Source organism: Petromyzon marinus, chromosome 43, assembly GCF_048934315.1.
Source record: "Petromyzon marinus isolate PM22_M1 ecotype Great Lakes invasive population chromosome 43, UKy_Petmar_22M1.pri1.0, whole genome shotgun sequence".
Lineage (NCBI taxonomy): Eukaryota > Metazoa > Chordata > Hyperoartia > Petromyzontiformes > Petromyzontidae > Petromyzon > Petromyzon marinus.
The window spans coordinates 6,320,879-6,341,977 of NC_133709.1; the positions used below are offsets into that span (position 1 = coordinate 6,320,879).

The 21,099-nt window shown below is 47.4% G+C and overlaps 2 protein-coding genes across 2 annotated transcripts; both read left to right on the forward strand.

Moving 5' to 3' along the window:
• Window positions 1–492: 492 nt before the first annotated feature.
• Window positions 493–11,915, forward strand: LOC116951654 (uncharacterized). The gene is made up of 7 exons (XM_032970448.2): window positions 493–1,520; window positions 3,146–3,320; window positions 6,249–6,300; window positions 6,915–7,102; window positions 7,580–7,741; window positions 9,822–9,932; window positions 11,032–11,915. Exons 1-7 carry the CDS (start codon window positions 1,123–1,125, stop codon window positions 11,143–11,145), a joined length of 1,200 nt encoding a protein of 399 aa, XP_032826339.2. The 5' UTR covers window positions 493–1,122; the 3' UTR covers window positions 11,146–11,915.
• A 2,179-nt stretch (window positions 11,916–14,094) lies between these two features.
• On the forward strand, window positions 14,095–19,885 carry AMT (aminomethyltransferase). Its single transcript, XM_076073745.1, has one exon. The coding sequence runs from the start codon at window positions 15,177–15,179 to the stop codon at window positions 16,452–16,454; it is 1,278 nt and encodes a 425-aa protein (XP_075929860.1). The 5' UTR covers window positions 14,095–15,176; the 3' UTR covers window positions 16,455–19,885.
• The last annotated feature ends 1,214 nt before the right edge of the window (window positions 19,886–21,099 follow it).

The window sequence follows — 21,099 nt, forward strand, 5'->3', positions numbered from 1 at the left end:
ATAATCACGTGTGAATCTGCCAGTATAAAATAACTTCGATACCGTGTAAATCCATGTGGGGTAACCCAGAACGCTATAGAAGACCTTTCTAAACTCGCCCACTGATCGTAAGACAACGCGGTTCCCGAGAGTGATCAGAGAGAGCGAAAAAATACCCCACGCGTGCCAGAGCGTCCGTTAATTTTTTCTTTTATTCGCTTGCAGTTGCTTGCTTAGTCAGGATACCCCCCCCCCAACAAAATTGACAATTAGTTAAAGTAGCTCTGTCGTCCCGACAGGTTTGTTCCTTTCACCTGAAGAAGGCCACTTGTGTTGTGGCCGAAACGTCGTGAGAATGTTATTGTTTCGTTTTATTATTTTATTCTCATTCTACGTGACTTTACCGAAAGAACCAAAGAAGATGAATTGGTTAAAGCATCGATGTTCGTCGTTCATACGTTTACTTCGCAGAACCGTGTTGGGTTAGAGGCAAGGGCGGTGCTCGGTTGAATCAAAACCCAACGGAGGGGGTACAGGAGCATGGTTGAGAACTGCTGATCTAAACAAATCTACTCCTGGGGGTGGCTTCACTGCTCGATGTTGGAGCTTGGAACCAACAACGCAGATTCACGATTCACGTCTTTGATCCCCGTAAAATGTGTCTCGTGGAAGGACGTCCAAGCTGGCCAGGCATCTGGACGTGCCCACACTTTAACCCACCACGCGCGATTTTGCCGACCGACGTTACCGCGGCTGTAACCAATTTTCGCAACTGCTGCTGGGTGGACCAGAGACGCAGAGGGGTGCAGGGGAGTGGCATTTAAGAAACCTGGCCATTGTTTCAACAGCCGCGCAGTGAGATAAAAAAAAACCCGGCGACCCCATTGCCTTGCAAAGTGCAACGTACCGTATCCACAAACACCGGCGGGTCAGCATCCAAACCTGCCTCTGCGAAGTGCAAGAGGGGTATTCGCATTCCACGCGCAGGTGAAGTGCCCTCCTCTCTCTCTATCTTGCCTTTTACCCCACCCACTTGGCAGCAGCAGCAGCCGCCGCCGCGCCCTCATATCAACAGCGGTTCGTTTCGCGTCCAATGTATTGGCGGTTTCTAAAATAAGTGAGTTGGGTTAGCCTGCTTCTCCGATGCCAATTTTGGTGTCTTGTAGAACACACCTTCACCCCCACCACCACTCCCCGCAGACACCCACCCACCAACTTCCCCCCGGCCACCGCCCCCGCCACGGGCGAGACAAAGAGGCTGAGGCTGAAGCTGCTGCTGACGCGCTGATTGATGCCGCCTCGGCTCGTATTTATACGGCACCCACGGGCCAGTTGTCGCCTGCAGAGATCGCACGCTGGTTGTCTCTCCGGCAAGCCTCCGTCCTGCTTCTTACCCCGTTCTACGCTTACAAGACGTTTAAAGTAATCTTCCCTCGACGTTCGCGAGGCGTCATCCGATTTGTTGCAAACCCCCCCCTCCTCCTCCTCCTCCACCGTCTTTTCTACGGGACGTCGCTCATCTCGCCTCGAACTCAAAACAGGTGACCTACATTTTTACATCCCTGCGGGCGACGCGATGATGTGATGTTTTGAGGATATTTTTTTTTTTGGAGAATTGTTATTCGGTTCACGCAGTGGGGTATAAAGAGGTGCAGACTGAAGGGTGGATGGTTGAAGGCCATTTGGGGGCTTATCGTGTTTAACGAGGTCTGCGTCTCCGAAAGAAGAGGAATGTCTATTATGTGGTAGTACATTTGCAGTTACACTTAAGTGCGCTTTTGTGTCCACACGTGGGGGCCTTATCTTACGTGTATATGCGTGTGCTACACTGGAACCATTTGTATGATTGAACGCCACCTGTCACGATGTCGCAGGGCTCTGTGTACACTGTCGCTTTACACCTACGCGAATCCAAACGCCTCCGAAAAAAAGTGACCCTGAGTGTGCCGAATCTTGTCCGAGCTCGGAAGTTCAGCGGGGTGGAGCGTGATTGAGTCCGTTGGATGGGTGACTACGATGGGGCTTGCCAGGTGTGGTAGGCGTAGGGGCTGCGAGGTGACCGGGAGTTGACGGTGTTGAGCGCTTAACTTCTCATTCTGGGGTTTTTTTCCTCCCCCCGGTTTCCTCCGACGTGCCAAGCAAACAATAAATAAACATATCCACATTGCATAGAGCGCAATGAACGCACGTATTTTAGCGCTCGTACACTTACAAAAATATAGCGAGATTTGAAATCCAATAAATATATAGCATTACAATATGCCAGCTTTTCCAACGTGAATTTTAACTCGCAAGAAGCAAGGTGAATACGCAGATTTGTCTTGAGCGCAGATTTAAAATGTTCCAACGGACAGGCCCTCCCTTATCAGACGATGCAGAGAGCTATTCGTAACATGTGCTATAAAGAAGGGACATTGCCCAAAACGTCGCCGTTTACGTGTTTTCCTTTTGAGGCCACCGTTTTATTGAGCAACGTGTTATATTTTTTTTTTACTTTTTACTTAAATATGTGGATCGTCCGACTCTCTAGTTACATGTGTGCGTGTCTGTGGGGAGCGGTGTCGTGAAGCAGTTAACGCACTGCGCTACGTACCCGGTGACCCGAGTTCGATTACCGCTCACGGCCAGCACCGCTGACGATTATCTGAACCGATTAACTGAACTGGGCCTCCCCTAGGTCGACTCAGCCTCAAATGAGTAACTGGTGCGGTGCGTAAACAATCACCACTCGCGAGACAAAGGCGGCCGGGCGTGGTGTTGGCCACCCACTACCCCCGTATGCCGTGCCGGCCTTCATAGACGCTCGCAGGCAGCGCTTGCCCCCAAAATGTCTGTTCCAACGCTGTTAAACCTAATAAAGTATTAAAGCTTTCGTGACTGCAAAAAAATTACTCGTTGTTTTTTTTTTCGGTAAAGTCACGTGTGTAGAAATACAATAAAAATTATATTAAAACAAAAAAAACCAATCACGACGTTTCGATCACAACGCAAGCGATCTTCAACAGGTGTCTCTCATCTTTTTGTTGCATTTACCTCCGTGATTTGTTCTTGACACCTGATGAAGATCGCTTGCGTTGTGATCGAAACGTCGTGATTGTTTTTTTTGTTTTAATATAATTTTATTGTATCGCTGCGTACGCGCTGTTAAACCTTTGTCTCTGCGCAGCTTCGTCATGAACGGGCTCGCCAACCGCGAGCTGGTGCTCAACTCGGTGCTGGTGACGGGTGCGAACCGCGGCCTGGGACTCGGCATCGTTCATCGCCTCCTCCAGCAGCAGCAGCAGGCGTCTCCACGCTTCATCTTCGCCACCTGCCGATGCACCGATGAGCAGAGCGCGAAGGTGGGAGAGCGGGCGGGCGGGCGGGGGGTAATATGCAGACACTGCGTGTGTTAAAAGGTAAAGATGAAGGTGCAGCCCATGCAAACTGCTTGCTTACAACCACTGCTGGCGGAAGGGCCATCAACTACAGCGGGGGTTCAGTGGATTGACAAAGGGGGCTGTCCATTGTGCCGGACTTGCCAGTGCGGGCAAGCCACCGACCCAAATGCGCACGTGAATTATCGTGGATATTGGGGCGTATTAAACGTGAAAGCACTCAACTGTGACGGTGACGTTGAAGGCTTTGCGTAAGTGGGTAATAACTCGGCCTACAGATATAAATAGTGAAAATAAAATACACGAAATACAAAGTACATTTTTTTTGGAGGGGGGTTTTTTAACCATTCAAAAGTGCTGCAATAGTGGAGAGCACAAACTGCAATTCGGTTCAATTCTGCGGTGCCGCTGTTATATAAGTACTCGACTGTGGATAGACAATTTAACCTCCCTCCCCTCCCTCGCTCTGCCGAACACGATTGTCCACCTAATCTCCCCGGGGTTAGATGTACCCAGGAACCAGTGGTGAGCCCTAAATCGCTGCAGAGAAGGACACGACAGATGCGGTCACCTCCTTTCATTGAGGGGAAATTAAGAACGGTCTGCAGTGTCACTTCTGCGGTCAACAGAAACAGACAATGGACCACATGTCACAACATTGCCCACACTTACGATTCATAGTCCATAGATCAAATATTGACTTAAAGCTTTCGTGACCGCAGGAATTCATATTCTTTGGGTCTTTCGGTAAAGTCATGCAGATAGGTTCAACGAAAATAATTGTAGTTTTTTTGTTATTTTTTGTTATTTTATTTGAACCTATCTACGTGATTTTACCGAAAGACCCAAAGAATATCCATAGATGAAATCAACGAAATGGAGAGAGACTCCTGTGTACGTGTACTGCATTGCTGTAGGATATTGCTATTTGTTTTTATTATACCAGGTAAGGCCCGCTGAGCTATATAGCTATTAATTATTTAGAAGCGATCTGGCCAAAAATGATAGCTCAACAAAATTACTTTTCACGTGGGAATGTATAGCAGACAAATACTCCAAACGAATGTTTATTAATGTGGAGGGAAAACCTGGGGAACATTCCATGCGACCATGGGGAGAAAGAACAAGCAAACTCAAAATATACAGCAGGCATCAGGGTCGGGATCGGGATCGAACCCACGACCTCTTGTATACCAGGCGAGGTAGTTAACATCTCGCCACCGGCCGATTCACAGGTTATGAATCACATGATCTAGTACAAGAGTGTCGCTCAAAAAAAAGAAGGGGAAAACGCCCTAAAGATAAATACCTTTGCCCTGTCACTGGATATCGAGAGGCAATACCTCTGTCCTAACACTAGACATTTATATGTTAGACCTCTGGTCTGACACTCGGGATATAAAGGTAAACCTCTGACATGACACGAGAAATTTCGAGGTAAAACTTCTTGTTACATGTGTAATGGTGTTATGGGACGAACGTACACCATCTCCGGCTAGTACCCATTGCTTACCTGTAGGGGGCAATCACGATATCCCTAGCCCGGGGCAAGGGGGGCTGTGGGGTGTCCTGGGATCCCCCGGGGCCCCTCCCGGAGAGGAGGGGGCTGTGGGGTGTTTGGATCCCCCGCGCCCCTCCCAATGGGTGGGGGCTGCGGGGTGTCCTGGGATCCCCCAGTAACCCGCCCGTCGGTAGGGAGGTATATAAAAGGTGGGAGCTCAAGAGAGTTGGGCAGTGCTGCCAGCGAAGGCTGAAGAACCAGTGAAGACAGAAGGCCGGCTAGCCTAGGACCCTGGACTCGTCTGGCCCCGCAGCCCTTGTCAGGGCCGGGCAGGCTGAGCCAGTGGTGTGACCCTGGAGCCTCGGAGCCCGCAGTCCTTGTCAGGGCCGGGTCCGTGGAACCAGTGGTTGAGACCTGCACCTTGGCGCGGTCAGGTCAGACTAGCCCAAGACCCTAGCTTAGGAATATGGCGAGTTCCGTGGGGAAGTGTATCCCCTTAGCTAGCGGGTGGAAGGGCCGTTACCCTTCCTGTTAGAAGGTGTTGTGTTAACAAGTTGGTGTTATAATAAATAAGTGTTGCCTCAACTACGGCGTCTGAAGAACCCACTACATATGGATTGCATCTCGAACGTTAAGCTTATTATTTCTGAGCCGGCATCACCCAATAACACCAGATATCACCAGATGGTGTCCATCTCCACTATATTCACCTTGTTATGGTTCAAGAACTCTGATATGGGAGATGGGGCGCCACAGTGCCACGGTTGCAAGATGTTAACTCCCTCGCCTGGTATGCAGGAGGTCGTGGGTTCAATCCCGACCCTTGACGCCTGCTGCTGTATATTTGGAGTTTGCGTGTCTCTCTCTCTCTCTCATTATCATCACGGTGGCAGGGGATGTTAACTACCTCGCCTGGTATACAGGAGGAGGTCGTGGGTTCGATCCCGACCCTGACGCCTGCTGCTGCTGCTGTATATTTGGAGTTTGTATGTCCTCCCCGTGGCCGTGTGGATTTTTTTCTGGGTCCTCCGATTTTCCCCATCCATATTTGGAATCAGCATGCGCTTCGAGCATTTGCCTGCTATAGATGTTCATGTGATAAGCCACTTCGCCGAGCTATCTTTTGTCGCCAGGTCGCTTCTGAAAAATAACTATATAGCTCGGTGGGCCTTACCTGCTAGGTAAGTAAAAAGTTAAAACAAATCATTACAAATATATATGGAACACGATGTCGCGAGGTGGTGAGAGAAGGCCCGCCATGGCACGATGGCTGCTTTTGCTGGCATTGCGAGGTCGTGGGAGATGGCGACTGCCTTGGGGAGGCCTTCATCCAGCAGTGATGACAATGCTCGTGACCTCCTTGATATTCGGTCTGTTTTTTGCATTTCTAGGAATTGCGGAATTTGGCGGAACACCACGCAAGCCTGCTGGTGGTGGAAATGGGTGAGTTTTTATAAATATGGCAGGGCTGTTTGTCCAGTTGAACGCCTCACACCACCCGCATCCGATCTGCACTTGTGGCAGCAAACGTGTTTCATGAGTGGCACTAAACTGCTACTGCTGAGAATCTTGGGTAATAATCTGAGCAACCAGCAGGTTAAACTGGGTTCTCTCATGTCCACTAGTTGATGGTCTCAGCCTGATCACCAATCACTTACTCATTTTGATGTTTCGCTTAATTTTGCTTGTTCTAGCTGTGAAATTTACACATTTTGGTTTGATTGACATGCACAAACACCCCCTTCACCAACCGACACTGACCAGTGTGGTGAAGTATGGTCAAACAGCCCTCTTGCCCAACACTAGGTGAGAAGACTCTTATTCAGCAGTAGTTGGACAAAACGGCTGCATATGTACAAATGCATAAACATAACACGTTTCATTACTGAATTAGAATATATTCTTGGCTTCTGATTAGGCTTCATCCTTTCTAGAGGGAACATTGCTTTAACTCGTGGAAACTAAATGCCGTGCACGTGAACACAGCCATTAGTTTTTGCCTCGTGAATCAAACAATTCTCATGTTTCGCTTTCCACTTGGCACGCATTTCGCAAAGACATCACAGACCGCGCGAGTGTGGAGCGGGCGGTGAGGGTGGTGGATGAGGCTGTCGGGGAGGAAGGCCTCAACCTTCTGGTGAACAACGCCGGGACTCTACAAACGGGCTCCCTCGGTTCACTGTCGGCCGACTCCATGCTGCAGTGCTATCATACCAACGCTGTGGCGCCAGCCATCCTTACGGAGGTACGGAGCTGTGCGGGGCATGCAACTAGAGCAAGGTGGTCCGGGTAACACCAGCCATGGACAAGGGGACGTGTAGCCCCGATTTACCTGAACACACTTAAATAGGGATTGTTGTTGTTTTCGCACTCAGGGTCCGCATTTTATGTATTGCAAAGAGCGTTCGTCTCATGTGAAGCAAAACTGAAAATGTTAATACACAGTGCTGGAGTTTTTGAAAATTAAGTAGCAAAGTTAACATTGCTTTTGCACGGCCATCGGTGACCAGGCTGAGTCCATCAACTCGCTTCACCTGAAAGCTCGATATAATTACTGGTGGCCAAATCCTACATTCAAAGCCTCTGACCCCTGAACACTTAGCCACCTGACCATATCATAGCAGTGTTTCGAAAACTAACAGTCCTTTAAGCTAACATGACAAAAAAAATCTGTGGACATGCGCATGTTTGTGTGTTCAATCGTCGGTGTGTTTCGTTGCAGGCTTTCCTGCCACTGCTCAACCGGGCAGCAGATTTCAATGTGAAGCTGCCAATGGGCTGCCAAAAGGCAGCAGTGGTGAACGTGAGCTCTGAGGCTGGGTCTATCTCAAGTGTGCCTGGCAACTTTCACATCTCCAAGGTCTACCCTTACCGTGCCAGCAAGGTACTGTGTAGGGATGTGTGTCCCAATTTGTGGATTAATTTTCAAAAATTGGATTTAGAAAAATTGGACATACAGTGAGGGAAAAAAAGTATTTGATCCCCTGCTGATTTTGTACGTTTGCCCACTGACAAAGAAATGAACAGTCTATAATTTTAATGGAAGGTTTATTTGAACAGTGAGAGACAGAATAACAACAAAAAAATCCAGAAAAACGCATGTCAAAAATGTTATAAATTGATTTGCATTTTAATGAGAGAAATAAGTATTTGACCCACTCTCAATCAGAAAGATTTCTGACTCCCAGGTGTCTTTTATACAGGTAACGAGCTGAGTTTAGGAGCACACTCTTCGAAGGGAGTGCTCCTAATCTCAGCTTGTTACCTGTATAAAAGACACCTGTCCACAGAAGCAATCAATCAATCAATCAGATTCCAAACCCTCCACCATGGCCACGACCAAAGAGCTCTCCAAGGATGTCAGGGACAAGATTGTAGACCTACACAAGGCTGGAATGGGCTACAAGAGCATTGCCAAGTAGCTTGGTGAGGAGGTGACAACAGTTGGTGCGATTATTCGCAAATGGAAGAAACACAAAGAACTGTCAATCTCCCTCGGCCTGGGGCTCCATGCAAGATCTCACCTCGTGGAGTTGCAATGATCATGAGAACGGTGAGGAACCAGCCCAGAACTACACGGGAGGATCTTGTCAATGATCTCAAGGCAGCTGGGACCATAGTCACCAAGAAAACAATTGGTAAAACACTACGCCGTGAAGGACTGAAATCCTGCAGCGCCCGCAAGGTCCCCCTGCTCAAGAAAGCACATAAACATGCCCGTCTGAAGTTTGCCAATGAACATCTGAATGATTCAGAGGACAACTGGGTGAAAGTGTTGTGGTTTGATGAGACCAAAATGGAGCTCTTTGGCATCAACTCAACTCGCCGTGTTTGGAGGAGGAGGAATGCTGCCTATGACCCCAAGAACACCATCCCCACCGTCAAACATGGAGGTGGAAACATGCTTTGGGGGTGTTTTTCTGCTCAGGGGACAGGACAAATTCACCGCATCAAAGGGATGATGGACGGGGCCATGTACCGACAAATCTTGGGTGAGAACCTCCTTCCCTCAGCCAGGGCATTGAAAATGGGTCGTGGATGGGTATTCTAGCATGACAGTGACCCAAAACACACGGCCAAGGCAACAATGGAGTGGCTCAAGAAGAAGCACATTAAGGTCCTGGAGTGGCCTAGCCAGTCTCCAGACCTTAATCCCATAGAAAATCTGTGGAGGAAGTTGAAGGTTCGAGTTGCCAAACGTCAGCCTCGAAACCTTAATGACTTGGAGAAGATCTGCAAAGAGGAGTGGGAAAAAATCCCTCCTGAGATGTGTGCAAACCTGGTGGCCAACTACAAGAAACGTCTGACCTCTGTGATTGCCAACAAGGGTTTTGCCACCAAGTACTAAGTCATGTTTTGCAGAGGAGTCAAATACTTATTTCCCTCATTAAAATGCAAATCAATTTATAACATTTTTGACATGCTTATTTCTAGAATTTTTTTATTATTCTGTCTCTCACTGTTCAAATAAACCTACCATTAAAATTAAAGGCTGATTATTTCTTTGTCAGTGGGCAAACGTACAAAATCAGCAGGGGATCAAGTACTTTTTTCCCTCACTGTATGAAATTTTGGATGGTCTGAAAAACTTTTATTTTGCATTCATCCGAAAAATTGCGTCATTTCCGTTCAAAATTAGTGTCACGTGACGTCACATTTTACTTAAATGTTTAACATCTAATCATCTTTAGATGAAAATTAGTTTTACTGATGAAACTTAATGTTCAGAATTTTGATTCACCGATTATTGTGAGCTGATGGGTTGTGAAAACATATATTTTTGTTTATTGTGTGTTATGTGGCGATACATATACGAAATAGACATCTGATTATCTATTTTGTCATTGATATTCTCCACAGTGAGACCCATGATTATTTTTTGGTATGAAGTATTACATTGCCTGTACCCTACACTCCCTGATCTGTGAAAAACCCCCTCTATTTGCGTGCTGTGCCTGACACAGGCCGCCCTGAACATGCTGATCAGGTGCCTTGCCGAGGAGCTCAAGGAACAGGGAATCCTGTGCGTGGCCTTACACCCAGGTTGGGTCAGGACCAGAATGGGTGGATCGCGAGTAAGTGGCTCCATTCGACACACCCCACAGATGCCCCATTTCAAATGGCACCACTGGTCTCGTGCAAAAGGCCATCCGGCCGCAGTTAAACAGAGAGCGACTCCTGTCCACATGTACTGCATTGCTGTAGAATATTACAATTTTTTTACATTTTACCAGGTAAGGCCCCCACTGAGCTATATAGCTCTTTTTCAGAAGCGACCTGGCCACCAACGATAGCTCAACGTAGTGGCTTATCACGTGGAAATTTATAGCAGCCAAATACTCAAAACGCACGTTTATAAATGTGGAAGGAAAAACCGGAGGACTCGGAGAAAAATCAACGTGACCACGAGGAGAACACGCAAACTCCAAATACACAGTTCAGGCGTCAGGGTTGGGATCGAACCCACGACCTCCTGCATACGAGGCGAGATAGTTAGCATCTCACCACTGTGGATATGTGTTGCTGTATGTCAGCGTTCTTCATTAATTTTCAAAGGGGAGCCACTTTCATCTCTAAGACATCATCAGTGTGAGGGGCCGCCACACGTTTGAAACCATTGCGGTTTGGCAGCACGATGATGGGTGGTGTTTTCACATTTATTTATTTATTGTCAGGGGCCGCACTTAAGGCCAGCAGAGGCCGCCAGTGGCCCACGGGTCTTGCAATGAAGAACGCCGCTGAATGTCATAAGTGATGTACAGTATACTCTTTGGTTCTTTCGGCATACCTACGTGACTTTACCGAAAGAAACAAAGAGTACGGATTCCTGCAGTCACGAAAGCTTCAAATCAAGATTGATGTACAGCATGTCAAAGTGTGATATGGCATGCTCAGCTTGCATTTTTGTCAATGAAAAAATATGATTTGTTACGAAATATTTCCCTCCATATCTCATTGTAATTGTATAAATACACAGCCCTTTATCAATTTACTCCTCAAGACATACTTCAATAATCTGATCATTGTCCCTTGGTCAAAGAAGGACTCGGGACCAGGTCAGGTATCACTGCTAGCTCTGACCGGAAGAAATTTTTTTTAACTCAGTGTCACGGGGTGTGAGCCATTTCGCATATATCGTAACATTTCTTTTCGAATGTATTTCTCTTCTGCCAGGCACAGATCGGCATTGAAGAGAGCATCACCGGAATTCTAGGAGTCATGGCTTGCCTCACGGAGAAAGATAATGGTTCGTTCCTTGACTGGCGGGGTCAGACTGTACCATGGTGACCCAGCCAGGAACATTATCCCATACCTGTCAACCCCTTATCAGTGCCTACCTTCTTCTGGGTTCTTTCGGTAAAGTCACGTAGAATGGGAATAAAATAATAAAAAACAATAAAAATAATAATTATGTTATTATTATTTTTATTATTATTATTTTATTCCCATTCTACGTGACTTTACCGAAAGAACCCAGAAGGTGAATCCCTGCAGTCACGAAAGCTTTAAATCGAAATTTAGTGCCTACATTATTACAGACCAATTCAGACCTTATTGGTCACCCAGTGCCCTTTAACATCTCAACGTTCATTCTACAAAGTCCCATCACATAGGGAGAAACACAAACAAATAGACAAAAAAATGTTGCCCGTATTGAAATGGCTGTACGCCGTATGGATCTGAAAACTCAATTTCCCTGTACAAGAATACGGGGTAACCCGTATGGGTTGACACGGTATGTTATCTGAAAGACCACTGCCCACCAAACCACACGAAGATTTATAACGGCCGTTGTCTGGAACTCAAGAATTAAAGTTTGCGGAAGAGTTGTTTCCAGGATGTGTGTAATGACGCAGCGAGACGAAGTTCCGAGTTGTGGAACGTAAATAAAGTTTATTTACAATGTATTTAAGAGTTGTTTTTTTTTCCCCTTCCAACCCCTCCATCAATCTTCGCACGTATTAGCCACGTGAGCTACAACGCATCTCCACAACGTGTTACAACCGCGAACGGATACCATCTCTTACAATGTGAGAGGGGGGGGATTTTGTTGTTGTTGTTTAACTTGTGACGGCAAATGTAATGTGCACGATCATATCGTCAATGCGCGTGTCATTGTTCAGACGCTCGGCTACATTGTTGGACGCGGCCCCTAGAGCCGAAGCGAGAGCCAAAGTCACTCGCTTCTGACAGCCTCCACAATTAAGGAGGACACGCGCGCAAGTTGCCACCCTGGGTCGAAACGAATTATCCCGTGATGCTGCAGCTTCGTTGGCAGTGGTGCGCAAAACGACGCATAACAAATTAAACAGATAAAAAATCCTAAACATCACTGTGGCCTTAAAAGGAAAACATATACTGTGTAATCGGAGGGGTTTTCTGTTTCAGTCCACGGTGTTGTTGAATGTGCTTATATACGACGTGCTTATCGTTTGCATGCAACAGGTCACCTTTGCGATATAGACTTGTGTAGTGTCGTTGACTTTTCACCATGTTACTGCGTCGTAAATAAATAAATGTTTCAATTAGATTATTTATAACCAGCACAGGACCCTCTGGGACAACACATCCCCCTTTGTAAAGCGAGACCAATATTGCCGACAATCTGCCCAGGCTATGGTACACAAACAAATAAATTATTAATATAAAACGAACAAAGTGTATTGTTACTCTCACTGGCAATCCAATTAGACGCGGGATGATGAATTTCTGAGATTGCATAGGAAATGCATACAAGGCAGTCATTCCTTTCTCATTCGTGTCCACACGCGCAGGACATTTGTTCATCCACTGCTGCATGGGGGCCTCTTCCCCCATTCAGTGTGGGTCGTTGGGGATTGTTTAACCATACTTCACCAAGATGGTGAGTGTGAACAACAAGAACAAACAAAAAAACCTCCGTACCGTATTCTCAGTGTAACAAGACGCTCCTGAATGTAAGACGCAATCCTAACTCGTGCCCGGTGTCATTAAACGAATACACTTCTATCAGGTTATATATTTAAAAAAACGTAACACATTCATCCATAACACCGCCGTAAAGACAAAAAATAGATATGATGGGCGACGTTTTGGGCAACGGCCCTTCTTCAGAGCACATAGACAGGCCAGGTCACTTTTGTGAGGCCAGGTCACTCTTGTGACCTCTACGTGTTGTGAAGAATGGCCAGTGCCCAAAACGTTTCATATCATATATATTTTTTTAAGGCCACAGTGTTATTGTTGCACTAGATTCAAGAGCCGAATGGCTCGCAGGGCTATACCAAATAAATAAATGAAATGAAAAATAAATTAAACTTATTGACGAATGTGTTGCGTTGTTCATGAGACAACGTCGATTTTATCATCACGTGGTGCGGATAGGCAACAACAGTAAACCCATAAGTGGGTTGCTCGGAAAAAATGAAGGAACCGGAAAGAGAGAAATACCTAACAGAGAACGACTTGACATCGTAAGAGATTGGTGCCAGAAAGATGTGGCACTCCACGAGCATATTGGCACAAGACAGAGGCAAGTGGAAACACAAATGACGAATTGTGCAGTGGACATGTTCAACCACTAAATAGATACCTATTTCCAAGCCACCAAGTCCGCATTAGCCACACGCACTTGTGGCAAGACATGCAAACAAACATGCTCTGATAATATAAGCATTTGTATTTGAAAGTAATCGGCCTACACCAGAGACAATGGACTTCTTTGTGGCCTTGTCTCGCCAGTGTTAGACCAGAGAACGCCGAAAGGCAATGCAAAGTATCAAAGTATAAAAAGGTCGGGTTTGATCAGTTATATCTATGGGACATTCTTGCCAGAATCAAAATGATGAAAAAATATGAATAGGCTTCACCCTTTCTGGCAATGAAAAGGGTATTATTTTTTCACCCCCATCGTTTTGATTACTGGCAAAAAGGTCCCGTAAAAAAACGAATCAGCTTTACCCCTTTTCAGGCAACAAACGGGCCGAAGCTTATTCTTTTTTTTTCCCCCATCATGTTGATACTGGCAAAAAAAAAGTTTCCATCGATATGATACAAATAAGCTTAACCCTTTTCAGGCAACATAAGGACTAAAGCCCATTGTTAATTCCCCCCCCCCCCCCAATAATTTAAAAATTACTGTCAAAAAAAAGGTCCCACAGACACCCTTGGATGGTGACGACATTAATGATGATGATGATGACGATGATTGTGGTGCGAGACGCTTCCTCCTTAAGTGGGCGGGTGAGGCTGCGATTGGCCGTGATGAGGGGGTGTTGCCTGGCCGGGGTATTCCAAGGTCCCCTCCTCATCATCATCATCCTCTCACACTCCCTGCTCAGCTGAGGCCCTCCGCGGTGCTCGCGGCAGCAAGTTGTTACGTGGACGGACCGGAGAGGAAGGGAGTTTCGCAGACTTTGTCGTGCGGCGCTTTTGCGTAAAAAGTAACCCGTTGTGCCGCGGTGAGTGACACTTGGGCAAACTCAACACTGCCCACCACAAATAAGACTCGGCCTCACAACTTTCTCGATAGAAGTTTATTTATTAACAACGGCTTGCTGCGTTTAGTTTGTTCCCCCCCCCCTCTTCCCCGCGCACGCCTCCGATTATCACGCTCGGCAACGTACGGTGCGAAAGAAGTTCAACAATACAGCACACGCAAACATTCACAACCGCCCCGGGCTAGGAGTGTACCGCGTTCACGGCCGTTCAGCCCGCACGAGAAGAGCTCCGGGGTGAGAAGTGAACCGCGCAAACAACAACAACAGCAGCACTCGAAGCAACAACAACAGCACTCGAAGCAGCAACAACAACAGCACTCGAAGCAACAGCAACAACAGCAGCACTCGAAGCAGCAACAACACCACTCGAAGCAGCAGCAGCAACAACAGCAGTACTCGAAGCAACAGCAACAACAACACCACTCTAAGCAGCAACAACAACAGCAGCACTCGAAGCAGCAACAACAACAGCAGCACTCGAAGCAGCAACAACACCACTCGAAGCAGCAGCAGCAGCAACAACAACAGCAGCACTCGAAGCAACAGCAACAACAACAGCACTCGAAGCAACAACAACAGCACTCTAAGCAACAGCAACAACAACAGCACTCGAAGCAGCAACACCAACAGCAGCACTCGAAGCAACAGCAACAACAACAGCACTCTAAGCAACAACAACAGCACTCGAAGCAACAACAACACCACTCGAAGCAGCAACAACAACAGCACTCGAAGCAACAACAACAACAACACCGCTCGAAGCAGCAACAACAACAGCACTCGAAGCAACAACAACAACAAGAAGCGAGGTGGTGGTGGTGAGAGCCATCGTCGCTAACGATGACTGCGCGACTCTTGAGCGCCACGTGCCCGCGGATGGCTGCCCGGGGTGCCCGCGCGGGGCGGCTGCGCCTGGCGGCCCCGACTCGGGGGGCTTCCTCGGTGCCCCCCGAGGAGGCCCCCCTCAAGCGCACGCCTCTGTACGACTTCCACAGGCAGCACGGCGGCAGGATGGTGGGGTTCGCCGGCTGGAGCATGCCCGTGCAGTACAAGGAGAGCCTCATCTCGTCGCACCTGCACACGCGCGAGCGCTGCTCCGTCTTCGACGTTTCGCACATGATGCAGTGCAAGGTGCTGGGCAGGGACGCGGTGGCCTTCATGGAGAGCCTCACCGTGGCCGACGTGGCCGGCCTCAAGGACGACCAGGCCACCCTGTCTCTGCTCACCAACGACGCCGGGGGCATCGTCGACGACCTCATCGTCACCAAGACCTCCAAGGGACACCTCCACGTGGTGTCGAACGCCGGCTGCGCCGACAAAGACCTGGCGCACATGCGGGAGCGCCTGCGCGAATTCAAGAGCGCGGGCCGCGACGTCGACCTGGAGGTCGTGGACGCCGCTCTGCTGGCCGTGCAGGGCCCAGCCACGGCCAGGGTCCTGCAGGCCGGCGTGTCGGAGGACCTCGGCGGGCTGGCCTTCATGCACAGCGCCGAGATGAGCGTCTTCGGCGTGGCCGGCTGCCGCGTCACTCGCTGCGGCTACACGGGCGAGGACGGCGTGGAGATATCCGTGGCCCCGGAGCACGCGGTGGGCCTCGTCGAGACGCTGCTGCAGCAGCAGCGGCTGCGGCGCAACGTCGGCGGCGAGGAGGAGGAGGAGGTGGTGAAACTCGCGGGCCTGGGGGCCCGCGACAGTCTGCGGCTGGAGGCGGGCCTCTGCCTGTACGGCAACGACATCGACGAGACGACGACGCCCGTGGAGGCCGCCTTGCTGTGGACCATCGGCAAGAGGAGGCGAGCCGAGGGGAACTTCCCCGGTGCCGGTGTCATCCTGGGGCAGATCGCCGAGAGGCCGGCGAGGAAGAGGGTCGGCCTCGTCTCGTCGGGGCCTCCCGCACGCCAGCGCGCGCCCATTGTCGACGGGCAGGGCGAGAAGATCGGCGAGGTGACCAGCGGGTGTCCGTCGCCGTGCCTCAAGAAGAACATCGCCATGGGGTACGTGCCGAGCGGCCTCGCAAAGCCGGGGACGCGGCTGCGAGTGGAGGTCCGCAAGAAGTTGGTAGACGTCGTCGTGAGCAAGATGCCCTTCGTGCCCACGCGTTACTTCGCGGGCGTTTGACGAGCCGAGAAGTTGCTCCCCCACGTGTCAAAAGGGGGTGGTGGGAAAAAAAACGACGACAAAAAGGCCCCGAGGTGGCCTGGCGTTCGACGGCGGTGATCCCCAGCCCACGCAAAAGAAGACAAATTTTAACTTTGGATAATAAAGCTTTCGTACACTGCAGGGATTCATCATATTCTTGGTTCTTTCGGTAAAGTCGCGTAAAATTCTCACGACGTTTCGATTGCAACACAAGAAATCGTCATCATCGTCATCAGGTGTGAAAACCCACAGCAAGAACATTTGAAAAAAAACGCCACTTTCTTAAACATTTTCTTGCTGTGTTTTTTTCACACCCGATGATGATGATAATGACTTCTTGTGTTGCAATCGAAACGTCATGAGAATTGTATTTGTCTGTTTTTATTATTTTGCTATTTCCCTTCTACGTGACCTTACCGAAAGAACCAAGAATACGAATTTAACTTTCAACACATTCAGCAAACGGCACTTGCCCCCCAAACCAATTAACAAGGAGCAATGTTGCTGCGTGTGACGAGGGTGGGTGGTGAGATTTTCGATGAAGCTCTACTTGCAAGTGGTGCGAGCGCATCCAAGATCTTTCCAAGTGCCAATTTCAATATCAGCTCATTGGTGAAAGATGCGTAGTCCAAACTGATTTTTGCTCCATTATGTTGTAGCACCACCAATCTTTGCTGTGGTAGTCGGGTTTAACGTGTTCTGTGATGTTCAGTCGGTGAGTGACACACCCCAAACCTTGACAGTAAAACATATTATTATGGGTGGACATAATAAAAACACAAACACCCAATTCTAGCTCCTGCAAAGGGCTTCTCGGCTCTTCACGCCTCGCCCGTCGCCCCCCACTGATGCCCTCTTCACCCCCCCCACCCCCCATGTGTGCAGATACTACTGAGTTGTGCCTCAACATTAATTTTTAGATGCAAAGAGAAATTGGACAAAAAAAATTAAAATGTCTTCGAAGGTATTTTACTCGTTCGTACTGATGCGCAGTCCTATTTAAACAGAGCAACAACGCCTGTTTACCACCAGCCTTGACCAAACCGAGCAGTCAAACTGAGACGTCTGAACAGTGGTGGTGGGGGGGGCGACAGACAGATGTAGACATAAATACCTACAAAATAAATATCGACTATTGTATGTAGGGCGTGTAGGTATAGAGGGCTACAAAATATTTTTTTGGTGGGGGGGGGGGGTGTGAAACATTTTTTGGGGGGGTCAACAATTTTTGGAAATCTTTTGGATCAACTTTTTACCCCCACATTCGGTGGGGGGGGGGTCCACTTTCTATAACCTTTTGATTCGGGCCTTCTGGAAGGCTCTTATAATTTAGTTGACGGACAAACGGAACGCCGGGCTTTTATGATAGATTACCGTGGTGAGATTTAACTTTTTGTGGAGCGGGTGGATGAAAGCGTTAGGTGGTGGTGGTGGCTGTCATCGGTCGCGGTTTGGCTGTGGTGACACAATCGTGGCAAGGCATTTACACCTCCAAAACTTTCACAGTAAAGGTAACGTGTGTTTGCCAACGTTAATAATTTCTAACACAGTGATGATAGGTTAGAATGTTAGATGATGTAACAATGTAGATTAAGAACTGCGATATACAAGTAAAATACTCTACACACATCTCATTGCGATTGCTTGCTCGAACCCCGCTGCTGGTGGAAGGGACACTCCGCTCGAGAGGGCTCTCAAGAGTCCCACACATCTTCCACGTTGGCCAGCCTGCTTGGAAGATGTGTGGAGGGACCCACACTTTACCTCGCCACGAGGGATCTGTCCCAATCGACTTGAGAGCTGCCCCGAACTCATTCTTGGTGTGAATGCATTCAAGCAAATCGTTATTGTAGTTGGGTTTTCTAGAATGCTTTGTAGGTGGGTGAAGTAACAAGAGCCAGGATAAGTTTTTTTATTTATATATCCAGAACCTTGGATGGGCGGTAAACAAACAACTTTAAACACTACACGCTTGCAACTTTTAATCAGAGATAGTTTTAGTCTTCGTTTGGTGGCTGTGATTAAGTGGGGGGTCTCAGGTGCAGTGAGTGTATTGTCTCAGCTTGATGGGAAATGATGGCGCAAAAAAGTACTAAACATTAACTTTGGTTTCTGAACTTTGACTTTGATTCCAGCCCTGGGAAATAAAGAATCCGTTTGACTGTAATGTGATGAACACTCTTGATTTGTAGCTTTCGTGACTGCAGGAATCCGTACTCTTTGGTTCTTTCGGTAAAGTCACGTAGGTAGAAATACAATAAAACAAATCACGACGTTTCGATCGCAACACAAGCATATCTTCATCAGGTGGAACAACCACAGCAAGAAAATGCTGAAGTAGGCGAGAGAGTGCACGCATTTTTTTTAAAATAATCTCGCTTTGGGTATACTTAACTGAAAAGTAACTGCAACAGTAGCAGTCAGACTTTTCCATACATTGTCTTGACACCAATTCACCTGTTTGATGTGCCACTCGCATTGTTGATTTTTATCTCGGCACGGCTAAAGGAAATGTTTACCACGAGTATAATACGTATGGTGTGTGAAATTGCACTTCCAGACACAGTTATATTTTTTTTTCCAACAAAGATAATTATTTAAAATACGTAGATACTAATGCCATCTAAACCCATTAACATGCGAAAATGTTTTTTTGATTTAGGTACGTCTCTTGCTGTTATTGATTTTGTTTACATTAAATCCTAAAATATGCACAATATTTGTACTGTTTCCTAAAATATACTTTATTTACATTGCATATAGCAAATGACTGATTATTATTACACAGTCTTAAATGTACACGTCACAAAAGTAAAATGTATATTCATCATCATTATAACTTTGCATTTTTCACAAGAGGCAAGTCAAGTTTTGAGGCATTGTTCGATACGTGATCCAGTGAGTTGGGTTTTTCAAAGCAGCATGCTAAATGCCAGTTTCACCATACATTAAATAAAGCTAATGTCAGGTGACATGGAAGGATAATTGAGGGATACATTGGTTGATAACCAATATATTTAAATATAACCCACGCTAGCTTCATTGGAACTTTGCAATTCACTGTTCATCATCTCCCCACACATGGTCAGGGAAAGATCTGCCTACTCGCAATAAACTTTGCGTCGGTCTTCACTGTTGTCCTGTATAGCTCTCCAACTTGTTTTCGGGTTGCACATGCGTGTTTGCTTTGCATGATGTCCGACGTTCTGCTCCCGTATCCGATGAAGCTCCCAGCGCGTGAAAAGTTGCTCCCAAGCACGTTGAGTGAAACTTCAGACATTGTTCCGAATGATGTGTGCGGTACAGTCTGAAAACACATTGGACAGCTGGACAATGAGATGCTGCGGGTTATCACCCTATTCATGAACGACCCTCAATTAAATTTTGATTTAAAGCTTTCATTAATCCTTGATCGTTTCTGCGTGGTTTAAATATCGGCCGTTCTATAGGATTCGGGGGTGGGTGTAAAAAGTACGCGTGCGTACAGGGAGGGGGGGGGGGGGTCAAGGGGCCGTCCATAAATGACGTCATGCACCTAGGGGGGGGGTCAGACATTTGTGACGATGTGTGACGAGGGTGGGGGGGGGTGAGAAATGTGACGTCACATCAAAATGCGCAACTTTAAATATAGACAACACGTTCTACTGAATTAAATAGACTTTTTAATAAATGTTTTCTCCTACAACATCAGAGTGCAGCGCCACATTAAATACGCACTACAATGACAATAGTTTAAAGCGATTTGAAGCATGTTTTATATTTTTTTTGGGGGGGGGGACAGAGCTTTGTGACGTCATATTTGAGGGGGGTCTGACTGTGACGCCGTGTGACGAAGGGGGGTCAAAAATCGTCCAAAATCGCGTGACTGAATGTATGGCCGCTTACCTCGAGCAAGCGGCGATCTCTGTCACTATGCCCCCACCCCCCATTCCCCCGGCTATGCGCGATCCCTACCGGAATCTTAAGAGATTTCCAAACGTCGTCCTGAATTTTGATTTAAAGCTTTCGTGACTGCAGGGATTCATATTCTTGGTTCTTTCGGTAAAGTCACCACGTAGAAGGGAAACAATAAAATAATAAAAATATAAAACAATCAAATTCTCACGAAGTTTCGACTGCAACACAAGCAATCATCATCATCAGGTGTGAAAAGCACAGCAAGAAAATTTGAAAAAAGTGGCGTTTTTATTAACGTTAGCACCACGGAGAGCGATTTGACAGTTTGTTCAGATGGACGAGTCCATCTATGTTCGGAAAAGAGGAGGGGGGAGACGAAAAATAATGGATGCGGTCTGAAAGCCACCTTAAGCGTGATCAATCAATTAAGACCCTTCTACGTGACTTTACCGAAAGAACCAAGAATATATAACCCTCAATTAGTTTAACACGTAGGCTTTCACAATCAATATTATCCATAATATAAGTTTTTTGGGTTAGATTATGTAAATCTAAATGTCGCTAAACCCACCAGCACCCGACACAGCCAATTAGTAAGGTTCGTCAAAGTAAACAAAACATGCCAGTTAGTTACTAGTTCAGCACACCGGTGTGTGTTGGAGAGCACAACCACAAAATTTACAATTCTATTACGACGTTTCGCCGGTAATTAAAACCAGCCTCATCA

Excerpts from the sequence above, each read along its gene's own strand:
- LOC116951654 (XM_032970448.2), top strand. The coding sequence starts at position 1,123 with ATGCCAATTTTGGTGTCTTGTAGAACACACCTTCACCCCCACCACCAC. Across the intron at positions 3,321-6,248 it reads CCGATGAGCAGAGCGCGAAG|GAATTGCGGAATTTGGCGGA; the intron begins GTGGGAGAGCGG and ends TTGCATTTCTAG. Across the intron at positions 9,933-11,031 it reads CCAGAATGGGTGGATCGCGA|GCACAGATCGGCATTGAAGA; the intron begins GTAAGTGGCTCC and ends CTCTTCTGCCAG.
- AMT (XM_076073745.1), top strand. The coding sequence starts at position 15,177 with ATGACTGCGCGACTCTTGAGCGCCACGTGCCCGCGGATGGCTGCCCGG.